The sequence below is a fragment of the Trematomus bernacchii genome, unplaced genomic scaffold, assembly GCF_902827165.1.
Source record: "Trematomus bernacchii unplaced genomic scaffold, fTreBer1.1, whole genome shotgun sequence".
NCBI lineage: Eukaryota > Metazoa > Chordata > Actinopteri > Perciformes > Nototheniidae > Trematomus > Trematomus bernacchii.
In genome coordinates this window covers 11,177,848-11,201,554 of record NW_022988043.1, presented here as the reverse complement: position 1 = coordinate 11,201,554, position 23,707 = coordinate 11,177,848, and the positions used below count along the sequence as shown (strand labels likewise).

General features: G+C 38.8%; 3 protein-coding genes across 3 annotated transcripts; 2 read left to right on the top strand and 1 right to left on the bottom strand.

The window, feature by feature from the left end:
* Window positions 1-1,101: 1,101 nt before the first annotated feature.
* si:dkey-88e18.2 (interleukin-12 subunit beta) lies at window positions 1,102-5,375 on the top strand. Its single transcript, XM_034117957.1, has 8 exons — window positions 1,102-1,314; window positions 1,650-1,731; window positions 1,861-2,100; window positions 2,324-2,423; window positions 2,548-2,732; window positions 2,969-3,117; window positions 3,208-3,318; window positions 5,062-5,375. The coding sequence occupies exons 1-8, from the start codon at window positions 1,312-1,314 to the stop codon at window positions 5,215-5,217; spliced, it is 1,026 nt and encodes a 341-aa protein (XP_033973848.1). The 5' UTR covers window positions 1,102-1,311; the 3' UTR covers window positions 5,218-5,375.
* An 863-nt stretch (window positions 5,376-6,238) lies between these two features.
* On the top strand, window positions 6,239-15,285 carry LOC117473161 (protease-associated domain-containing protein 1-like). Its single transcript, XM_034118661.1, has 5 exons — window positions 6,239-6,446; window positions 7,820-7,920; window positions 8,031-8,140; window positions 12,443-12,610; window positions 13,692-15,285. The coding sequence occupies exons 1-5, from the start codon at window positions 6,371-6,373 to the stop codon at window positions 13,810-13,812; spliced, it is 576 nt and encodes a 191-aa protein (XP_033974552.1). The 5' UTR covers window positions 6,239-6,370; the 3' UTR covers window positions 13,813-15,285.
* A 782-nt stretch (window positions 15,286-16,067) lies between these two features.
* LOC117472575 (somatostatin receptor type 2-like) lies at window positions 16,068-17,108 on the bottom strand. Its single transcript, XM_034117859.1, has 2 exons — window positions 16,225-17,108; window positions 16,068-16,116 (listed from the first exon to the last, which is right to left on the bottom strand). Exons 1-2 carry the CDS (start codon window positions 17,106-17,108, stop codon window positions 16,068-16,070), a joined length of 933 nt encoding a protein of 310 aa, XP_033973750.1.
* Window positions 17,109-23,707: the final 6,599 nt, after the last annotated feature.

Sequence of the window (23,707 nt, the reverse complement as noted above, 5' to 3'; positions counted from 1 at the left end):
ACAAGCAGGTTATTTGAGTACACTAAATTCTGCACTTGAGCAAATTCATCAAAATTCTATTGATGTTTTAAGGAACTGAAACCTGAAACCATGTTTTTCTGTTCAGATGACCAAACAGGTTTCACAGAATTTTAGATCACAATGGGGTCACAGTCTGTCAAGCTGTAGGTGCTTAATACTATAAAACACAGTATATTACCTAGTTACAAACTGTACAGGACAATGAAGAATCATAATACCAAATAGTAACACAGACCTCCAGCAAACGTGAGTTGCAAAAATGGTTTTACTATAAAAGTAATTCACACACTGTTTAACACATGACTAGCAGATGACCGGCAGATCAGTGAGAATGCACACAGGACCAAAAGTGCTTTTTTGAATGTGAAATAGCTGACATTTAGCCCAACACAATTGGTTTGCCCCATATGACTAATAACAGGGAATGTCCTTTTATCTGTCCCTCTCTCTGTGTTGTGCGTGCGTACATGCATGTGGGGGAGGGGGATAGGGGGGGCCTTTGAAAGAAGTTTTTTTTTTTTTGCTCAGGTAATGCTCGGTTATATCTGGCATATTACTCCAGAATGAAGTTAAGGACATGTTTTATGGGATCATCTTGTTGGGAGGAAAATAATTATGTTTTAATTATGGAATTATTAATGTCCTCCCAAAGCCAAGTTGACAGTTTTAAAGAGCTTGTTTAAAAAAAATTAAAAAAGTTGTTGTTACTTTATGAAAAGTCATTTTATTTTGCATTCGACATAAAATGACATCAATATTTGTAAAAATGACAAACTAAATTTCCCAACACCCAGAAATGGAAGATAACTAGGTAAGTGTGTGTGTGTGTGTGTGTGTGTGTGTGTGTGTGTGTGTGTGTGTGTGTGTGTGTGTGTGTGTGTGTGTGTGTGTGTGTGTGTGTGTGTGTGTGTGTGTGTGTGTGTGTGTGTGTGTGTGTGTGTGTGTGTGTGTGTGTGTGTGTGTGTGTGTGTGTGTGTGTGTTGTGTGTGTGTGATTGTGAGGGCAATCCCCCACCCCACTAACCACCCACACTCCTTATCTCCATCCCCTCCTCATTCGAAACTCGCAGTTTAAATTTGACATGCAAAACAGTATAGAGGAAATGCTCTTATCGGTTTACTATAGCGATTCGTTTCTCTCTCTCCCCTCCAAGATGACACAATGCTGGGGAGGATGACGACAACAACATGATGATATAAAAATGATGCCCAGTGATCAGTTGGATCATACAATCATCAGGATTCATCTCTTGATTTTTTAACAGCGACACTTCAGTGTAACTTCATCAAAATGGTAAGAAAAACCTGTTGGTACTACAGATGCTTCATATATCTGCTTTTGAATTATTGTTATTATCTGGTCAGTTAATATTGTTATGATTATATATGGCAAATGATGGAATTGATAGTAAATATCCCACTTTGCTATTTAATTTGCATTATTATAACAGATATACAACCCATTTCATTTAGCCAATTGAAATGTCACATGAACATATCATTTTGTGTTTCTGAATTGAAGATGAAATGGGAAATAATAATATTAAAGGAAAATCAAATGTTTCTTGTAATGCAAGTAATGGATCATTTTCAACAATTTCCTCCTTTTGCTGTCACCCAATTCTTCAGAAGTCTCTGTTTCTGTGGATGAGTGGGCTTCTGTTCCTCAGCCTCACCGGAGCACAAGACCTCAAACACTTTCCGGAACACTGTGAGTCTAATTTATTTTCATTTATGAAATATCTGGAGAGGTTCCAAATCTGTTGATCTTGACATGCTAACAAAGGTGTTTTTGTGTTTGTCTGTGTGTGTAACTGTGTGTCTGCATCTATGTGTGTAGTTGTGGTGGCAAAAAAGAATGATGCAAATCCAGTCACGCTGTCCTGCCGTACCAATATCGAAGGAGATGTCACATGGAAATTTCAGCTGGAGGATGTCGACATCGAGGAGAATATCCAGCAGAACGGTCTGAATCTCTCCGTGTCAGCGGTAGATATGCCCATGTTGGGAAAATACAGCTGCTGGAGAGGAGAAGAAATGTTATCATCAACCTATCTGCTGCTGGAGGCTGAGGAGTCTGGTAAGATGCTCTGGTTTCATTTTCCATTCTTTTTTATTGTTCATATACTTTAAATGGCAAGAGTCTCTCAAATAGAGGAACTCATAGTGCACACTTCATTCCAAAATAGCCCGAATCTTGAAGCTGTAGTCATATCTGACTAGGTGGTCAAAATAATGAGAAGTGACAAAGTCCAAAGATGTTCCTTTACACTTGTGGTTACTCGCGTTGTGTCTCTTTATAGATTATCTCTCTTGTCGGGCAAAGTCTTATGACTGTAACTTCAGCTGTGTCTGGATCGACAAACGACAAACCGCAGTGCGCCTTGGACTGGGCCGTGAATGGTAAAGAAAATTTAAAAAGTTACAGTAAAAGAGGCCGAACATTTTGCATAAAGTTTATAAAGACAGACCAACAAACAGAATTACTTCTCTCAGGTAGATATTTCACTCTGTGTTTGCCCTGTAGCAGTGAAGGTGGGAAGACGTGTGATTGGGTCAGCAGTGATCAGAAGGATGGGAGATTCCAGTTTGAGCTGAACCACTCGCTCTCACCCTACACTGAGGAAAGCACCCAGCTGGAGGTCACCGTGGAGGCCATCGTTGAACTCTCCGTCCTCAGAAAGACCAAGAGATTTTATCTCAGAGACATCAGTAAGCAAAAAACAGCTGTGACTTGAAATTAAAACATAAGAATTAAAGTTCAAAAGACAAAAAAGACAAATGTAAGCCTTCGAGCAAACTGTTAACAGTTTTTCCTTTTTTAAATGAATGTAATTATTTCAGCAAAATATGTATACATTTTTATACATACTTTAATGATTCCTTACTGATACTTGTTGACCCATGTTTTCCTTGTTTCTCTAATTTGTGTATGTAATTGTGTCTAGTTGAACCTGACAGTCCCAGCATTGTGAGGTGTCAGGAGGGGAAGGAGGACCTGAACGTCACCATCGATGCACCATCCAACTGGTCCACTCCGCTCAGCTACTTCAGCCTGGAGCACCAAATTGAATACGTTTTAAAAGATGATGGCAAGGTACACATACATCTGGTGATCTTTTCATGTCTGTCATTATTCTCTCTGTTGTTTTTGTTTTTTCTCATCGTGCGACCTGTCTGACTTTAGACTGGACGTTCTTCTTCTGTTCTGATACCGAAGAGGATCAGCAAGCTGAGGGTTCGCTCCAGAGACGCAGTGGTGCTCTCAGCCTGGAGCCAGTGGACTGCCTGGAAAAATGTAACCTGTTGACATTATTCCAACACAACACTGTCTGCTCCTGCTCTCTCTTTGTTTCTTACATGTCCACAATGTCCTTGTGTCCTCTAACCTACTGTTTTTCACTATGTGTTTCTGGCTGTCTCCCTTTGGGGCAATTACACACACTGATAGCTAAAAGATAACACAGCACTCACCAGAAGCGCAGTAATACGTCCCTACGTTTTAAGACAGAAGATCACTAAACACTGTTATTATTTATTTTTATTTATGACTGTACTTAAACTAATAATTTGTGTATATATTAATATTTATTCAAAAATATTTTACAACTCTATATGTATTTATAAAAACACAGAATTAAAGCTGTATGACATATTATTTGCAAGCAAAACATGACTGAATGGTTTCGTGGGACGACATCTTATAAAGTTGGTCTCAACAGTTTTGTCCATTTTAAGATCCTTGTTGAAATTACAAGGTAATTTACATATGACATCATTCAACATGAATCATAACTTGAGGAGTCAGTCCAGTTGCACTCTAGACAGTCCTTCTCAAAGTTTGTTCCTTGGCCCTGTGCATTTCTGTATAAGTGTGTTGGCGTTTCTGTGTATCTTGGTGGTTTGCGACTGTGCGGCTATTAAAAGAGCTTTGTGCTTCCTTCCTCATGTATGTTCCTTCTTCATTTATGTGTTGCATGCTCATGTCATGTGTACAAATGCAAAAAGTGCAGTACCAGTCCACATGTGTGTACTTTATGTACATCAGGCTGGACAAAGTATCAGAAATATCCGTCAGTGAATGTTTCTAGTGTATGCTCCTAATCATAGTTACTAATCACTTGTATATTATATCTACAGTACAATACTCCGGTAACAATTATAATGGATTTCTTATTTTATCATCATCACTAGTGCCTGATTTGAAAACACAAATTAGTTTAGTGGTAAAGAAGTTACACTTTTTAAAAACTATACCATATTTGTATTCAACTGTTTCTTGGTTGGTAAAAAAATAAGCTATATATTTGAGCAATTAATGTTTTTTTCAATTAGAAATTAAAACATTAAATAGGTTCAAGAAAATGTCTGTGGTTGTAAGGGATATTTGTAATGTTTTCCCATAGCTATATCATCATTCAACAGGGATTTGTTTGTGCAAACAAAACAGACCCTATAGGCACTAACAAGCACTAGAAAACAGCAAAATTACGCAAAGGTGTATCAGAGCTGCATCTGCTAGCTAGATTTGATATACATGACAATTTATTTGAAACCTAGCAAAGATTATGGTTTCAAATTTCTGATGTTAATGATTCATCCTGTAGTTCAACATTGTCAGGAGGAACATTTTGCCAGATTTTATTTACTTAAATCGGAGCACATGCCGAGAGCCCAACATAAAATGTTGTTGTCCCAAAGCTAAAAAGTAAAATAAATATACTTGCTGACAGCTCAATAAAGGGCACAAACATATTTCCCGGTGAGCAAACATAGACATACCTGCAGAGCATAATTGGCTTGAAGCTTGAGCAGTAAATGACAACGTTATGCAGAAAAATAACATGCTCCAATGGGAAAGTAATGCAGATCATTACAAATGCCCAAAGAGCAACTCTTAAAACATTTTAATGGGAGTATTTTTAATATATATAGCCAGAACTTGCAGACACATTTTATTAATGTAAGATTTGTAAAAACAAAAAGTGTTGCTTTTTCTTTTCCTGTAATCAGAACCTAATCTGTCATTAACTCATTGCAGGTGATTACAGGGAAAGATAAACTCTGCAAATGCAAAAACAAAGCAAAGATATGCTGCTCAGAGTTGCCATCTGAGTACTTGGAAAACTGCAAGAACAGAAAAGGAAGAAAAAAAGGGAAAAAAAGTGCTAAGAAGACTTTAAAATACAATGCTTAATAAATAACATCCATTGCAACTGGGGCCATGCTGGTGTACAAACACCTTTGTTTGGAAATAACGTAAATGTGGATGTATATTTGTATACATGTTTTTAGGGATAATGCAAACACATCTAGCCGTGCAATAAATCTATACCTTCATGAGCATTAATTTCATTCAGTCTTTATTTTATTTCATTTTCATGAAATTCTTCTTTGTATTAAGGGTTCATGGTTATTATTATAGTGCAGAGTATTGTCTTAGCAGCTGGAAAACTAAAAATGTAAATGTATTACTTTACTGGGGAACAATTTGTATCATATATTTTTTCAATCTTGCATTCCATTTGTATGAAAACCTAATAAGTGAATATAAACGCAAACCATTCTTACCAATTCTGAGATTTCCTAAATCTTTTGAAAAGCAAATCTGGGTAAATGGTAATATGATTATTACATTTGTGTCTATTGGAATAGGACACAAGTGCTTGAAAGTTTATCTATGTTATAATAATACAACATACTTTTCAATTAAAATTGTGTTAGGTGTAATTGGCCCAGATTTGAATCTTTCACTGTCAATATGAATTTATTTTACTTTATAGTTCTCTTTTATTTTGAGAAGTTACTATTTTATTATGGTTTATTTTCTTCTCTTTTTCATTTCCCATTATTTGCAATGCTTTGTTAACATGCTGATGTGACGAAAACATTTCCCAAATTGGGATCAATAAAGTGAATCTAATCTAATCTAAATAATCCATATTATAAAATTATATACTGTTTTTCCATGAGCGGGTTCACATTATGTTATCTATCTTGTAAGGTGTCCTTGGCTGGAAGTAAAGTAAATATTCTGCTCTAGAATATAAATATGTTGGATACACAGTGCACAGAGAGTTGTAAATAAAACAATTTAGGAGGAGGGGTGGGGGGTCAGCTAAAGGGGCCAAACAGTTTGGTTTTGCCCCGCGACCACCTAGCAGGTTGATCCGCCTTTGCGATGTACGCATGCGCATTAAAAAAGCGCGGAAGTGGTTCCTTTAACCTGCAGGTCTGTTGTTCATTCACAGAACGACAGCTAGCATACAGTATGGACAAACACCGATCTCAATTATAAAGCTACACGTCTGTTTTATTTAACGTTAACTATCTCTACAAATGCCTTGAACATGGCTAAGGTTGTTTGGACGACGGCTTTCCTTTTATACCTCTGGAGTGTTTTCATACAGTTCAATAGCATTTCAGGTAAGTAAGGGGCGGGGGAGCATGTAATGCTAGTAAACCGCTAATTTAGCTAACGTGTCGGTGTAACTGTCATGTTAGCTCGAGGGTTTCAGAAGCTTTTTAAGGCTTTCGTCTGTACTTCTGCATTTTCTCAGTGAATTATCATCTCATATGTGACTGCTTCTGCAACTCTGACCTCGTAATGTTACTGGTGATGCAGTTATTCACATGTCTGCCATTATAACTAACGCTGACCGTGGCAGTGTATAATGGATATTGGACAGACATTGACTCTCTGGTGGCGTCTTCTTTCTCAGAGGACGGTTAGCTCACATCTTAGCCATACAGTATATGATCTTAGCACTTGCTCTTAACCACAGGGTTTCAATTTAGGACCAAAACCAGAGCTGGGAGAAGTACTCAGATCTTGTACTTAAGTGTACATGTAGGACTACTCTGTTACAAGTAAAAGGCCTGCATTCAAAATGTTACTCAAGTAAAAATACAAAAGTAAGTAGTACTTATTATGCAAATTGGACCGTTTCAGAATAATATATATTATATAATTTGATTATAATTATTGAAACATTCAAGTGTTTATCAAAGCTGGTAAAGGTGCAGATAGTTTTAATGACTTCGTATACCGCAGGGTAGATTGTGAATTTACTTTAATTAGAGTCCTTTTTAAGTAAGTACAACGTAGCATAAAATACTCAAGTAAAGTACAAGTATCTCAAAATTGTACTTGAAGAAATGTACTTAGTTACTTCACACCTCTTCACAAAACCAAAAACTTGGCCATATTAAAAAACACCAATGGATTTGCACGTTGAATATCCAACCTAAAAATAATGTCACTGCGTGTTGTTTAAAGTGGACCTATCATGCTATATTTGAATAATATAGTGTAGGACCATACCTATATAAGGCATATTTATACTTTTTTCTTTTCAAAATACCAAACAGATCATGCATTTTAGCCATGCCTCATTTTGCTCAATTTGACATTTTTTAGCTCTGTTTTTGCAAGGGCAGATTCAGTGAGAACAGCACCATCTACAGGCCTGGCATATGTACTACAGCGTCTCCAGCGCTTTCGAACGGCAATGGCCGTGGCTGTCTCCTCCTGATTGGTGGAGTTGGCCCAATAGCCGTAGCGCCACCGTCCTGACGTCAGGACAGTGTTCAAATCTGGATCAGTTTTTATCAGATCCGTTGCAGCCCCTTTTTTAGAGATTTGGGTATGGAGGAAAATAGAGAGGGTTGTGTTTTCTGACACTTGGTGAGTTCCCTGGAACACCGGGGACACATATTCATGTATAAAAGACGTACAAAAGTGCATTTTGCATGATAGGTCCCCTTTAATGTTGGTCCTTTTTTTTTTTGTACCCTAGGTCTTGGGATCAATGAACTGCTTTATTTCCGGGTCATCAGTCCAGAGGAGATAGGGTACATCTTCAGTGCAGCACCTGCCAAAGACTTTGGAGGAGATTTTGTGAGTTGTTGTTTGTATAATTTCACATGTAGGTCAAAGGGTTGTCAAGCCTCAGACGCAGGTGTTCACCAATCACTTATCACATTCCTTTTCTCTCATTTTGTCCCTAGACGTATTCATATGATAAGATTTTCCTGGTGCCAGCAGACCCAGCAGACGGCTGTTCAGACCTGGAGGACAGAGAAATCATACAGGGACAAGTAGTCCTGGTGGAGAGAGGGTACGTGCACATTCATCAGCAACAATAGCTTCACTTGTATAAGCCATTGAGTCTGGAACACTTGGGATATGTGGTAAACTGGAATTGTAAGTTTGCATCAATCCTTTTAATCATAATTATAATACAATTAATCTATAAGGCACTTTTCTAAATACTCAAGACGCTTGTACAGAGAAAAACAAAAGGGCATCATTTCATCATTACCCCTGAGCAATAAGCAGGTCAAACTTGCAGGGTCAAAGTGGTTGACTTGTGGGAAAGACATTTCAAGACATGGCCTGAAATGAAAAGGGGTTGAGTGGATGGCCAAGCAGTTGTTATAAGTTTAGATGTGGTGTTGTTCTTGACTATCCTATCACAGCCTTGTGAGGACAGTTTTGCAATAAGAAGACATGCTTTTTTTTTGGGATATATGTTTTTTAAATCCTCTGGAGCAGAGAGAGGAGCTGTGGATTATTGTTATTGATTAATGCATCAGTGTTTCTTAGGGTCAAAAACACTAAACTCACAACTTAAAATGAAAGCGTTTAGTTTATTTAATAAAAGAGCACATGTTCAATGTGAAAAGTGACAGTAGATATAGATTAGTTGCAATTTGGTGATATATATATATATATATATATATATATATATATATATATAAATATATATATATAAATATATATATAAATATATATATATAAATGAAAAAAAATAATACTTTTTAAACACCTTGAATTTCAGGGGGGCCGCGGGGCTCCGTTGGCGGGGCGCAGCGCCCCTCCAAGACATTGGTAGGGGAAACACTGAAATGTGGGACGAACAACTGGTGATATTCTATAACGGTAGGCAGATGTATCAGGGGCGTGGCCTTTGTCGAATAACCAGGAAATACACATTTCGATCGCTTCTTCTGTCGTTTATGGCGCGTTTCCACTACACGGCCTCGCTCGGTATGGCTAGGCCTCGTTAGGACTGGCTCACTTTATGGCGCATTTCCATTACAGTTTAGGAACTGGGGTAGTATCTATAGTAACGCAGTGTAGGCGGAGCCGTGACGTCATCTTCAATGAGAACCCCAGAAAAACAACACAGCCGTTAGCTGTTAGCACTCAGAGCTCACAGCTCCTCATATATGTTCAGAAACTCGACAAAAGTTAAACAAGTACAAACCACAGACTGTCTGTGTCATGGTGAATACAGTCGCTGCTTTATTTATGTCTGTATAGGCCGTTGTTGTGAGTGTGGACGGTCGGAGCATATACTGCGTTAGCTTAGCCAATCTCCATTTAGAAAACACGCATTTTAAAAGGTTTTTCGCCTGCCGTCTGTCTGCAGACTTGACAAAGCATTAATTCATGGTTTTTACTAACCGGTATCAGTATGTTGTTACTTCGGCATCATTTTGAAACGTGTATTACAATTAAATCACGGTCAAATATGTCCATCTTGTTGTAGTTGTAGCCCCCTTGCCAGCGATTCTCTCTCTAGTTTAGCATACTCAGCCCGACTCAGCCTCGTTGTCTCTGGCCCTAGACCCACGATTTTATGAGGCCAGAAAAACTGTGAATTAGGACCCGCCGGCCGGTACTAGGCCAAGTGGAAACGCAACCAAAGACGGGCCGCTGACGTCACAGCCCTCTTAAACCGTGCTCCGCGCTGTAGTGGAAACGCGCCATAACATTCATCTTTTGGTGTATTTGGTTGGATAGGAACACTTTGATGCACATTCAGTACCAGTGTGCGAGGTTGTGGTTGCGATGCTGATATCCGGACGCGTACAGCGAGGACTACAAAAAGACACATGAGGTGACTGGGGATGTGTGTTCAAAACATTGCAAGCTTGAATAAATCATTTAAACCATTTATTTTTGCCAGACTTATTACTGAATATCATTCTTAATGTGATACCAAGTCCATCTGAGACCTGTGTATACCTTCAGACAGCCTCCAAGTGAAGCACACGTTGTTTACTCGCAGTTTGAAAGCAGCGTGGAGAAGTCTTCAGCTGTGGAGAGCTCCGCCCAGGATAACTTGTGATACGACTTCTGTGGCTTGTTCTTGTTGTCAGTCTTATATTTGTATCATATATCGTTATTAATATGATGTCGAGTTGATTTGAGACCCGTTTATACTTTCATACAGTCTGTTAGTGAAACATACAGTCTGTCTGAGTTGTTTACACCCATCTCCAACGCAGCGTGGAGAGCTGTGGCAAACTGTGATCCGCTCCTCAGATTAAACTGTGATACGACTTCTGTGGCTATCAACCAGCGATCATGTTTAATATTAAAGACTACACACATGTATCGATTATCAAAACGGTATTCTGCACTTTGCCGCACTTATCCAGATAAAATGTGACTGTTTACTTGGTTAACTTTCGTTATGCAGCGACACCGAATGACGAGGGTACTCGCATAGGCTACGTTGAGAACTAGAAACACATATTCATACTTTTTCACGCTGTTGTTAACATGTTTTCGTTTCTAACTTATCGTTTATGCGTTTATCTATGTGGTCTTTGTTCTCATGTGTTTTATCTATTTCTGTGTAACTTGGTAATATTAATATTAATTCCTTGTTATTGTTGTCTTTCCATGACAGGTGATTATAGCTACTACATAACGAAACACATGGCCTGATTTGCATATTTGAACTTAATGTGTGCACTAGAATACATAATACGTAAAATGACCACTTATCACAACATAATGTGGGCTCGCAGGCTGATGAACTAGGATATCTGATCTCGGTAGGTGGGTCTTAATGATGCTCAGTCAGTATATACTATTTCAAAGCAAATGCCTACTATAATATGTATATTATATGGCTTAAAGTGTACATACATTCGCTCACATTATAAAAGATGGTCGGGTTGAATTGTTCTGACTCTTTTAACAATGTCAATGTGACAAAATAAGCTGTGATGACAGATTACATCGTATTGATCCGTGGCACACTCGTAACGTGCATGGCACGAGGGATTGAGTCCAGCATGAACTTTTTTGTTATTTTCATGTCGATGGACACTGAATAATATTTTTGAATAGAGGATTCATAATATTGTTTGCCGAGAACAAAATTAACGATAAAGCAGCATTTAAAATTCTAAATATCCCTGCACATGTAGCAATGACATTTCTGCTTCTATCTTTGCAAAACGAGTAAACAGTCACATTTTATCTGGATAAGTGCTGCAAAGTGCAGAATACCGTTTTGATAATCGATACATGTGTGTAGTCTTTAATATTAAACATGATCACTGGTTGATAGCCACAGAAGTCGTATCACAGTTTAATCTGAGGAGCGGATCACAGTTTACCACAGCTCTCCACGCTGCGTTGGAGATGGGTGTAAACAACTCAGACAGACTGTATGTTTCACTAACAGACTGTATGAAAGTATAAACGGGTCTCAAATCAACTCGACATCATATTAATAACGATATATGATACAAATATAAGACTGACAACAAGAACAAGCCACAGAAGTCGTATCACAAGTTATCCTGGGCGGAGCTCTCCACAGCTGAAGACTTCTCCACGCTGCTTTCAAACTGCGAGTAAACAACGTGTGCTTCACTTGGAGGCTGTCTGAAGGTATACACAGGTCTCAGATGGACTTGGTATCACATTAAGAATGATATTCAGTAATAAGTCTGGCAAAAATAAATGGTTTAAATGATTTATTCAAGCTTGCAATGTTTTGAACACACATCCCCAGTCACCTCATGTGTCAGAGATAATAATTATATTAATGATTAGTTCCCTATAATGTCAGCAGAGGGGTTCAGAGCCAGATGAATGTTAAGCAAATTCAACGTGTTCAAATAACTGGCAAATAAAAAGACTGTTACTTGATTATGGATTCAAATACTTTTGATATGAACCTGTTTGGTTGCTGATGACATTTTAAATGTATGTTGGACCTAGGTCTTTACATACATGTTTTTGAAAAAGTTGCATATGGGGAAACTGCTGGGTCTCAAACAAACAATATTAACTGGAAAAACCATGACATTTAAGGGTTGCTAGATCTTTTAGACCTTACTGCACATCCCCATTTCCACACTGAGTTATTTACGAATTGGATGCTGCTTGGCGACCACAGAAACATGATTTGTGTGTTAAGATAATTAGCAGACACATCTATTTGTAAGTGTTAGGGGATTGTCTAATTGCTATGGGCAACCAGCTGCCCTGATAGGACTAAGACGTTTTGAATAAATATGTGACCAAACATCATTTTACAGGATGTGTTGGCGGGAACATTTTCAAATAGTTGCTCACATTTCTTTGTCTGTTCTTATGTGCTCTCCAGAGGTTGCTCCTTTGTGCAAAAGGCCCGACATGTGGAGGAAGCAGGAGGCAAAGCAGTTCTGATTGCTGATAATGCGGTGGACAATGACAGTCAGTACCTGGACATGATCACTGATGGAAGCACGGCTAAACCCAGCATACCTGCTCTATTCCTGCTGGGGCGTGATGGGTAGGGATGGGTAGGGATGGGTAGGGATGGGTAGGGATGGGTAGGGATGGGTAGGGATGGGTAGGGATGGGTAGGGATGGGTATCGTTTGAAATTGATCGATTCCGATTCCGGTTCTTATCGATGCCCCGTTTCGATTCCAAAATTGTAAAAGAAAGAGGTCAAACGTTTAGATAACAAAACTATCTTTATTCTTTTAAGCTTTAACTGACATGTTTACAAATAAAAATATACATGCAATACAAATGTATTGCACAATAGCTGTGCTTTATTTTAACTGAGCTATGCCTGTGGCAAGCTATTAACAGGCATTACACTGTGCTTTGTCTTTTTCTTTTTTAGTGTAGTGGAGCCTCACTTTAGAGCGTTTACCGCGATCCATCTTTGGTGTTAAAGTGACTGAGCTCGTGAACTGTCTACGGGAGGGCGGGGGGAGCCTCGCTGCGGGGAAACTGTGGACCTCTGTCGCCTGTCAGCGCAACTTACATGATGCCGTTTAAAAAAAATAAGGGCGGTGCCGGCCGTCAGCGAACCGAGCCGGCGGTCAACGGCCCGCTGACGACCGGCCGTTCTGTGATTCTCCAGAACACACAGATGGCCAGTCCGCCCCTACCCTGGCTGTATTCCACCAGGTCACCGCGGCGCAGACGGACCCGCGGCGCAGACGGACCCGGTGGAATACAGGGTCTACCGCGTTTAGGAACCGTTAAGCAGAACCGAAATTGTGTATTTTGTATGGGTACCCGGTACCCGGCATTTTCTTATCGGTTCTCATCTGGAACCGAGTTTCGGTTCCCAACCCTAGTGATGGGTGAGACACATTTAGGAATCAGACTTAAGAATTGTACTTAAAGCTCCAAGCTATTTTATGTGTAGATCAAACCGAGATCTTTGCCAGGTATTATTAGAGTTATTCTGGATGTACATATCCTACAACCTGTTCATCTAAGAAAGATGCAGACACACAAACATTTATGTACTCTTATTTTTGCTCTAATTTGAGTTTAACAATAAAGGAATCTGTTATCATTAATGTAAATTGCCGGACATCAAACATGTTTCCTCTTTCTCATTTATTTCAGAATGATGATCAGACGATCTCTTCAGAGACATGCAATGCCGTGGGCTGTCATTGCCATTCCTGTCAATGTTTCCTCTCTGGCCTCGTTTCCACTCAAGCAGCCCCCATGGACACTGTGGTAGAACATGACGCACATTCACAACTTCATGCCCTCCCTAAACATTTGGTGCGTATCCTATCGGTTGTGAATCAACTCACAGTTGCACAGGGAAATAATTTGGTGGTTGTTAAACAAAACCACACACACACTAGAGGTGAACCTGTTTAAATGACCGTATTTATACATGATTATCTCACACTCAAACACACAGCCAAAGTCAACAACAAGCAGGCCTCACGGCATGTTGAACTTTACTACACAATGCAAAACCAGCAAACCAGAAATGTCACCTTACTGGAAACATTTAAAATAAATTCCTGCTTATTTGCATGAACTTAAACTGTGTTATACAAAATGTATCTTTTGCTGCCTCATATAATGTATTGTCTTTCTGAAGTAAAAATCTATTTTCTGTCCTTACATCCCTGAAGCACTCTGACTACTTGTATTACTCCTGATGCAGAAAAGAGCCATTTGTATTCAAATGTTTTACACTATATTGTTTTTGGTAAACAAGTGTATACAAAGTAAAGATAGAAAACGTGAGTATAGGACAAATGAACTTTTGTGAAAATGATGACTGTGATCAGTATGACTTTTTGCAATTATTTAAAAACAAATGTAAAGATATGTTTGTCCCCGAATAGATTAATCTTTAGGCCAGTGTTTTTAACGCCCAACGAAGCACAGTATTCGTCACTTTGTCTTACTTGGACTACATTTTCCATCTTAAATAGCGTCTCGCTGCAGAGCTCCAGGCCGCCTCTTCCTGTCTTGTGGTCATGTTTTAGGATGGAAAATAATCGCTCTTCCTTATCAATCAATAACATTTACATGCTGCTGTATTATATTTCACTGTATACTATTGTATAGCCCTTATCAGTATTAAAGTAGCTTGTGTAAAATGAGTACATTGTATACTTAAACCTCAAATATAATTGTATTAAGTTATTAAACCAATTTACAGTAGTTTTGTGCCGATAGTTTACAGATTAAAGAATTTTAACATTAAACCCACTGGATTTACAATGTATTAGAGTTGCAACTATGTTCTTTATTATCAGTAAATATCATTGCTACTCTTTCAGTCTTCCTGCTTGTGTTTAGACAAATTTAAATGTCTTGTTTATTTTTGCTGTAGTGTGCTTTAATTTGCCTTTTTTAAAGATAGCATTTTTTTTAGAGGATAAATGTTTTCATTTAGGTTTTATTTTTCAGTTATATATTTAAAAAAAAAAAGAAAAATATTGTATTTATTTTAGCTTTTTTTGATTAGGTATTTTCAGTTTAAACTCATATCAGAGAAGTGTATTATGGTCTGTACATGTGTCTTTCACTTAGCATTTAAGCTGTAGAAATGATCTATCATTTAAAATTGTATTATATCTTTAAGTCTTGTTGATCATTTATGTTTTGTTAAAAAGGGGCATACAGCAAATTATGAATTTAAATACATGGCTTAGAAGATATCAATTATTAAAGATTTACAGTTTTGCTACAAGCCTTAATTTGTTGCCGTCCAGATGAATTGTTTGTGTACTTGGAGACACTGATGGGTGACTATGTTTAACCTCTGCTGTAAACCCTCAGGTGTGTGATGGTGAAGCTTATTTATTTTTCAAACACTCGTCATTAGTTGATTTGGTTAATAACATTTTAAATAGTGGCATATTAATCTTTCACTTCCTTATTAAATGGTAAACATAGATTTATTATGACCACCTCAATTTCAGTAGAGAAAAAGACCGTATCGGATGTATCCACATATTCCCAACATAATCCCGTTTATCAACCTGCCGCCGCACACTGTTAATAACTACTCAACGCATGTTTAGTTAATGTATAACAGAGCCAACACTACAACCAGCCAAACCTTAATGCACAATATACGTGCCAAACAAGCCACTACAAAGATTATTTTGAAAGACGTGTGCGCTCACACCTTTAAAAAAAAAAACAAAAAACGATCAGCACCACCCAGCATGGACAGCGACACTGCAGATAGACAAGGTACAAATAAAACTTCACTTCTCACTCCGCGACACTATTCTATTATTTAATAGCAGTAACGTAACGGTGTGTCCGTAAAATCACTCAATGAGTCAATAGCTAATTTAGATGAAACATTGAGATTACCTATAAGGCACAATGATAGAAACATTTCAGAAAACTGTTTGGCATTTAAACTGCATGGCTGTGTGGTTCAAAATCAATGGGAGGGAGAGAGATGGAGAAAGTGTCACAGTTGATTAGAATAGGGGAATCCTCGGGCTCCTGTTACTTCCATGTATTTTTGGTATCTCCCTTCCCGTGAATGGAGCCGACTCTGAAAAAGGAGTTAAAGACAGTTAGAAGAGCAACAGATGAAAAGATCACGTACGTATACTTGTTGAACATGCTGTATAAGCATATATGCATTTGCCCCCAGTGTTACCTCCTTTTGCATCTCGGGCACACTCTGCCCCACACGGTCTTCACCATGGCTTCCCTCAGTGCCGGGCTACCCCAGATGTACACGGACGGAGTGCACACTGAGTTGAAACGAGCCATGATGGCGAACAGGTGAGTGGCCTCGTTCCTAAACGTCAGCCCCCCTGCTCCTATAAATCTGATGATTATATTAACAAAAGCGGGGCACCACAACACCAAGAAGGTTATGACAACAAAGATGATGATTCGTAATGATTCCTTCTTGCTCTCTTTTTCGGCGCTGGGAGGTTCTCTGGCGACCTGGACTCTGGCAACCACATACAGTTTGATAGTCATGGCCACGTTGGTGACCACGATCAGCTGCATGAGTAATATGCTGATTACGTACATCTGCAATGCTTTGGAAGATGGCAGCAAATTCCTGACCATCAAGTGAACCCAATTGTAAACCCAGCAGTAGATGTTAATGCCTATCACAAACTCTCTTGTAGCAAAGCGACCATAGATGAATGGGTGGCACACAGCAAAATAGCGGTCAAACTGTGCGAACAAAAACGTCACAATATTGACCCCTAGAAGTGAGGGTAAAATATTATAAGTTCCATTCCTAGACGGGTATACCTCCCGAACATCAAACAGACCGAGATAATACACGGAGACCCCAACAAGCGTGTCACAAATACTGGTGTTCAGCATGAAAATAAACCTGTTCTGGAGGCGGAGCGCCGAGGTGGCCAATATGGTGATGACTACAGATCCGGCTATCAGAACAGTTACCGTTGCAAATAGGACATGGAAAATAAAGATGACATAGTCCTGAGGACTTTTGAAGTCCATCGATAGAGGAACTCCTCCTGGGATAGAGTCTGTGATGTTGGCGGGGACCATCTTTATGCGCAAATTTTTCTGAAGGCTAGCCTTTTTATGCAAGAGTTACAACGTGAAGTCAGCAGCCTTACTCTCTTGTGACACTGACACTGTAATGTCTTCTTTAAAAAAAAATACCAATCAGAGAATGTATTTGAACTTTGAAGCTTTTTTCACATGCAGCTATATGCTTTTAATCGACATGTGTTGTGATGTAATTGATACATCTTCATCTTTCATCCTTATTTAATTTATATAATCCTTTAAACAGCCTTTTCACCAAAGTGCTTCACGATATTAACATACAGTATGTGTGCATCTGAAAATACAAACATATTACAATAAAAATAAGTTTAAACACGAAATCAGAAGGAAAAAAACAGGTTACACGCTAGAGAATACAATTCAGATTTGAAGTTATTTTTTAATAAAGAAAACACAGTATAACACTAACAGTAAAGTATTCATACGTTCTCTAACTTCCTTTCTCCCAAACTTTGATTTAAATTCACTTTGACGCTTATTTATGTGTTATTCGATAAAACTCCACCAGGAGCTGTCCACAATGAGCTCGTGTCTATCGGCCTGGCATCCGTCACAGCACGAGGCACATAATGCCTTCAACCCTTCGCTGATTAAGGTATATGGTTATGGGCTCTGTTTCAGTATAGTGTACTGTAGATTAATAAACAGTGCTTAACTTAAAGGGGACCTATCATGCAAAATGCACTTTTGTACGTCTTTTATACATGAATATGTGTCCCCGGTGTTCCAGGGAACTCACCAAGTGTCAGAAAACACAACCCTCTCTATTTTCCTCCATACCCAAATCTCAAAAAAAGGGGCTGCAACGGATCTGATAAAAACTGATCCAGATTTGAACACTTGTCCTGACGTCAGGACGGTGGCGCTACGGCTATTGGGCCAACTCTCCACCTATCAGGGGAATGTGGGGTTGGGCCACGGCCGGCCATTGCCGCTCGAAAGCGCTGGAGATGCTGTAGTACATATGCCAGGCCTGTAAGTGGCGCTGTAGTCTGCCACAAAAGCAGCGAAGAAGACTTCCCGCCCATAGTTACCATGGTTACCCTTCTGTTTATTCTCCGCTGTGGCTTTTTTTCTCCCTCCCCGAAGCAAGCGTTTGCTCCCGCTGCAATGCAATCCCTCCCCGTCGAGGCAAGCACTGTAATTCTCTCCGGTTAGTCCACCAGCAGATGACAAACACCCACCTCTCCGCCTCTTCCAAGGAACGAGGGGACCGTGCGGCAGAGTTTCAGTTTCAGTTTCTTTCGCCGGTCAAGATGTCCGTTAAAGTTTAAATCTTCCGGCCAAAATTAGAAAAGTGCCGGTCAAAGGTCTTCTTTGTTATTTATTGAGCTTTAAAACAAATGAATAACGACTCTATATAATAAAACACGGAGGACGGAGATCTCTTTTTCTCCCCCTCTTCTGACAGCCCAGCAGCTGATCAGAGCACGGCTCACCTCTCCCGCAGGGGGGCGTGGTCAGCAGAATCAGACCCATAGACAGCAAACAGCACATAGAGCGAAATGAGGCATGGCTAAAATGCATGATCTGTTTGGTATTTTGAAAACAGAAACGTATAAATATACCTTATATAGGTATGGCCCTACAATATATAATTTAAATATAGCATGATAGGTCCACTTTAAGACTTAAGAAAACATTCAGTATTTATTCGTAAGTCGAAAAGAGTCGGAAGCATTAAGAGAGACAGTTGAGTTTTTAAAATGTTTTTAATCATGTAATTGTTTTTGAATTGTGGCTTTTTTTGTGGTAAGCTGTTTGACACTATGAAAAAGTGAAATCTGGCAGCAAAGTAATTATGTTCTTGCTGCAAGCTGCCCAACATCTTCTCTGCACAAATGTTTCTTACTTCTTTAAATCCACGTTTGTTGGAAAACACCATTTCTATCGGAACATATAAAACATTTATTTCAAATAACTAGTTAATTGAAATATATAATAATAATAATAATAATTAACCAAACCGAAACTTCATATCACATTTCATTGGTTTTAAACCATATAGTAGCCTACATTGTAAAAATATTCACCATGAATTCACAATAAATACCTGGCAATTTTTTTGCATGACTTTCACAGTAAGGTTCACAGCAATTCACTGTGAATGTCTTCACAGCAATGTATTGTAATTTCACATCCATGATATTACAATGCATTGTTGTAAAGGTAAAACTATACTGTAATTTCACAGCTTCAATGACTAAGGAATTATTGTGATATTACAGTATGTTACTGGGGAATTACATAATTTTGTTTTACATGCATTACAACAAGGGCCTGTACTTTTATATTTCTATTGTGAAAGTAATGCAAAAGAGTTGCCAGCAATTTACTATCAATTTACAATGTGTACTGTGAAAGTAATGCAAAAGAGTTGCCAGCAATTTACTGTGATAGACGTGCATAACTGTACTCCCTAGCTCCGGTACTTCCTGGAGGAAGCTCATACAATGGTTTCCTGTCAAATACTATTGGATGACGTGATTAATCACGTCATCCACATACAGCAAGCAAAAATGCACAAAAAGCATCTCACCCGTGAGACAATCCATTGTCTTAAAATGTTACATTCAAATACCTTAAATAAAGTTCTGAAGAGAAAAACTGCTTTTTACATTTTTTTTTATTTGATTTTTATGATCAAACACAAAGATAAATACAGAACCTAAAGTTCTACAGGTAGAATACTGTTATTTTACAACTTTTTTCTAACATTTTCCAATCAAACACGTTCAATAAAATGACAGCACAAAATGTTCTGTAGGGAACAATTACTATAAAAAATGTAAAACTTAAAATATAAAAATATTTGTAGAATTATACAACCATTAATGAATACAGCATTTAATATTATATGAATTGTTTGTGTACTTGGAGACACTGATGGGTGACTATGTTTAACCTCTGCTGTAAACCCTCACATCAGGTGTGTGATGGTGAAGCTTATTTATTTTTCAAACACTCGTCATTAGTTGATTTGGTTAATAACATTTTAAATAGTGGCATATTAATCTTTCACTTCCTTATTAAATGGTAAACATAGATTTATGACCACCTCAATTTCAGTAGAGAAAAAGACCGTATCCAAATATTCCCAACACGGGTTAATCCCGTTTATCAACCTGCCGCCGCACACTGTTAATAACTACTCAACGCATGTTTAGTTAATGTATAACAGAGCCAACACTACAACCAGCCAAACCATAATGCACAATATACTTGCCAAACAAGCCACTACAAAGATTATATTGAAAGACGTGTGCGCTCACACCTTTTAAAAAAAATATGCCGATCAGCACCACCCAGCATGGACAGCGACACTGCAGATAGACAAGGTACAAATAAAACTTCACTTCTCACTCCGCGACACTATTCTATTATTTAATAGCAGTAACGTAACGGTTTGTCTGTAAGATCACTGTCAATGAGTCAACAGCTAATTCAGATGAAACATTGAGATTACCTATAAGGCACAATGATAGAAACATTTCAGAAAACTGTTTGGCATTTAAACTTTGCATGGCTGTGTGGTTCAAAATCAATGGGAGGGAGAGAGATGGAGAAAGTGTCACAGTTGATTAGAATAGGGGAATCCTCGGGCTCCTGTTACTTCCATGTATTGTTGGTATCTCCCTTCCCGTGAATGGAGCCGACTCTGAAAAAGAGAGTTAAAGACAGTTAGAAGAGCAGATCAATTTAATTTGATTAATCACGTCATCCACATACAGCAAGCAAAAATGCACAAAAAGCATCTCACCCGTGAGACAATCCATTGTCTTAAAATGTTACATTCAAATACCTTAAAGTGGACCTATCATGCTATATTTAAATGATATATTGTAGGGCCATACCATATAAGGTATATTTATACGTTTCTGTTTTCAAAATACCAAACAGATCATGCATTTTAGCCATGCCTCATTTCGCTCTATGTGCTGTTTGCTGTCTACGGGTCTGATTCTGCTGACCACGCCCCCCTGCAGGAGAGGGGAGCGTGCTCTGATCAGCTGCTGGGCTGTCAGAAGAGGGGGAGAAAAAGAGATCTCCGTCCTCCGTGTTTTATTATATAGAGTCGTTATTCATTTGTTTTAACCTGTTAAGCCCGAGAGACCCCGGTACCGGGGAACTGCCGCAACATCTTGCAGGAAACAGTGTCTGAGGGCATGTTCATTTAATAAAACTATGAATGTTTTATATCCATGTAACGGGAAGAAACTCATCTAACTGATCTTTTTTTTTTTTTTTTAAAGAAAACCCACAATGCTAACACTGAGCCTCTGAATTAGCAACGAGCGAAAAATGCTAACACCTTACTGCACCGAAAATCACTCACAAAACCTTATTATTTATCTTTTCACCACATCCAACACATCGTTTCACATCGTGAGGTGACACAGAATCGATTGACACCGACATTACCACTGAATTATACGTATTTGCAACGTTATAAGCAAAAACAGACATCAAAACAGGTGACGCTAGGTAGCTAAAAATGGTAACATTTTTACCTTGGCTCTGTAGTCTCTCCAAAGTGGTCTTCAATGGCATTAAAACGATAAAAACGCTGCTGAAGTTAATCCATAGGTTAATCTAATGTGTCTGTGTCCCTTTGAAATGATTTCTGATAATCCATAAGCATTAAAACTGCTTTTCCGTTTCCAGATGTCAAAGCTAGAGATAGGTTCACTCTGATGGAAAATTACATGCGCGAAGTCCCCACCTTTTCTCTTCACAATGAGTGTGTGTGGGGGACTCCCCCTTCGATTCTATTGGCTCTAACGGTCAGAAAGAGGTGTCAACCATCAACATCGAGCAAGGGAAGCCAGAGATATGGAAAATCCACCCAAATGACCCCAGAAGTGGTTTCTTTTGCTAAATCTCTCTAAAAAGGTCAAATGTCACTTGTTTTGCATCAATCTTGATACAGGGTACTTATTATATGTTGTACTTTGGATTCCTAAAGCTTTTAGTCTACTAACCCATCATCCAAGGGTGGTTTTCACTATAAGTAAAAAAGAATTTTTGGACGGACACTATAACTTACAGTTTTTTACTATGTAAAATCTGAATTTTCTTTAAAATAAAAAACATCTATATTGATTCTGACTTTTCTACATCCAACTCACAGGTTTATCATTACTTTGAGAAAAAAGATTATTAATTTAACCCTTTTAGAAGGGAAGATGTGGTAATTTGTTCTGGGAATGTCATTTTCGAGCCTGAGACCTGAAAAACAGGCTCAGGGCTTAACAGGTTAAAGCTCAATAAATAACAAAGAAGACCTTTGACCGGCACTTTTCTAATTTTGTCCGGAAGATTTAAACTTTAACGGACATCTTGACCAGCGAAAGAAACTGAAACTGAAACTCTGCCGCACGGTCCCCTCGTTCCTTGGAAGAGGCGGAGAGGTGGGTGTTTGTCATCTGCTGGTGGACTAACCGGAGAGAATTACAGTGCTTGCCTCAACGGGGAGGGATTGCATTGAATTAAAGCAGCGGGAGCAAACGCTTGCCTCGGGGAGGGAGAAAAAAAGCCACAGCGGAGAATAAACAAAAGGGTAACCATGGTAACTATGGGCGGGAAATCTTCTTCGCTGCTTTTGTGGCAGACTACAGCGCCACTTACAGGCCTGGCATATGTACTACAGCGTCTCCAGCGCTTTCGAGCGGCAATGGCCGGCCGTGGCCCAACCCCACATTCCCCTGATAGGTGGAGAGTTGGCCCAATAGCTGTAGCGCCACCGTCCTGACGTCAGGACAGTGTTCAAATCTGGATCAGTTTTCATCAGATCCGTTGCAGCCCCTTTTTTAGAGATTTGGGTATGGAGGAAAATAGAGAGGGTTGTGTTTTCTGACACTTGGTGAGTTCCCTGGAACACCGGGGACACATATTTATGTATAAAAGACGTACAAAAGTGCATTTTGCATGATAGGTCACCTTTAAATTTAAATTTACATTAAAGTATTTCGTGAGGCCTTCTAAAATGTTTTTAAATATAACTACGGTTCTAGTTGAAGAGTTTGTAAATTAACATGAACCGAAGCTGTTGCCTGTCAACGCAATCGCACAACGTCACGTCCGTTAATTCCACATCCACACACATGGATTAACATTGATTTAATACATTAATGTAGCCTTTGTTTCTGCTAAAAGAGGTGTCGACCAGCTAGGGCCACAAGAAAATCGGCGAAATCGAGTGTGACGATTAAAAAATAAATTAAAAATATCTAATTTTGACAATAAAAAACGACCAATAGTCTTGGTAGAGCATTTGCTTGGCACTTCCGGGTATTTCTCCACTGGTTGGGCCATGTTAACAATACCGTGTAACTGTCACGTTTGAAGGGACAAAACCGTGACATATTCACGTCTCCCAGCATGGTAGATCGTCACATGTTCACGTCTTGCCGTGATACCGGGTTGAGATAATCACAGTAACCATCAATGTACTGTAGATATTCACAGTAACCAACAATGTACTGTAGATAATCACAGTAACCAACAATGTACTTTAGATAATCACAGTAACCAATGTACTGTAGATATTCACAGTAACCAACAATGTAGGCTAC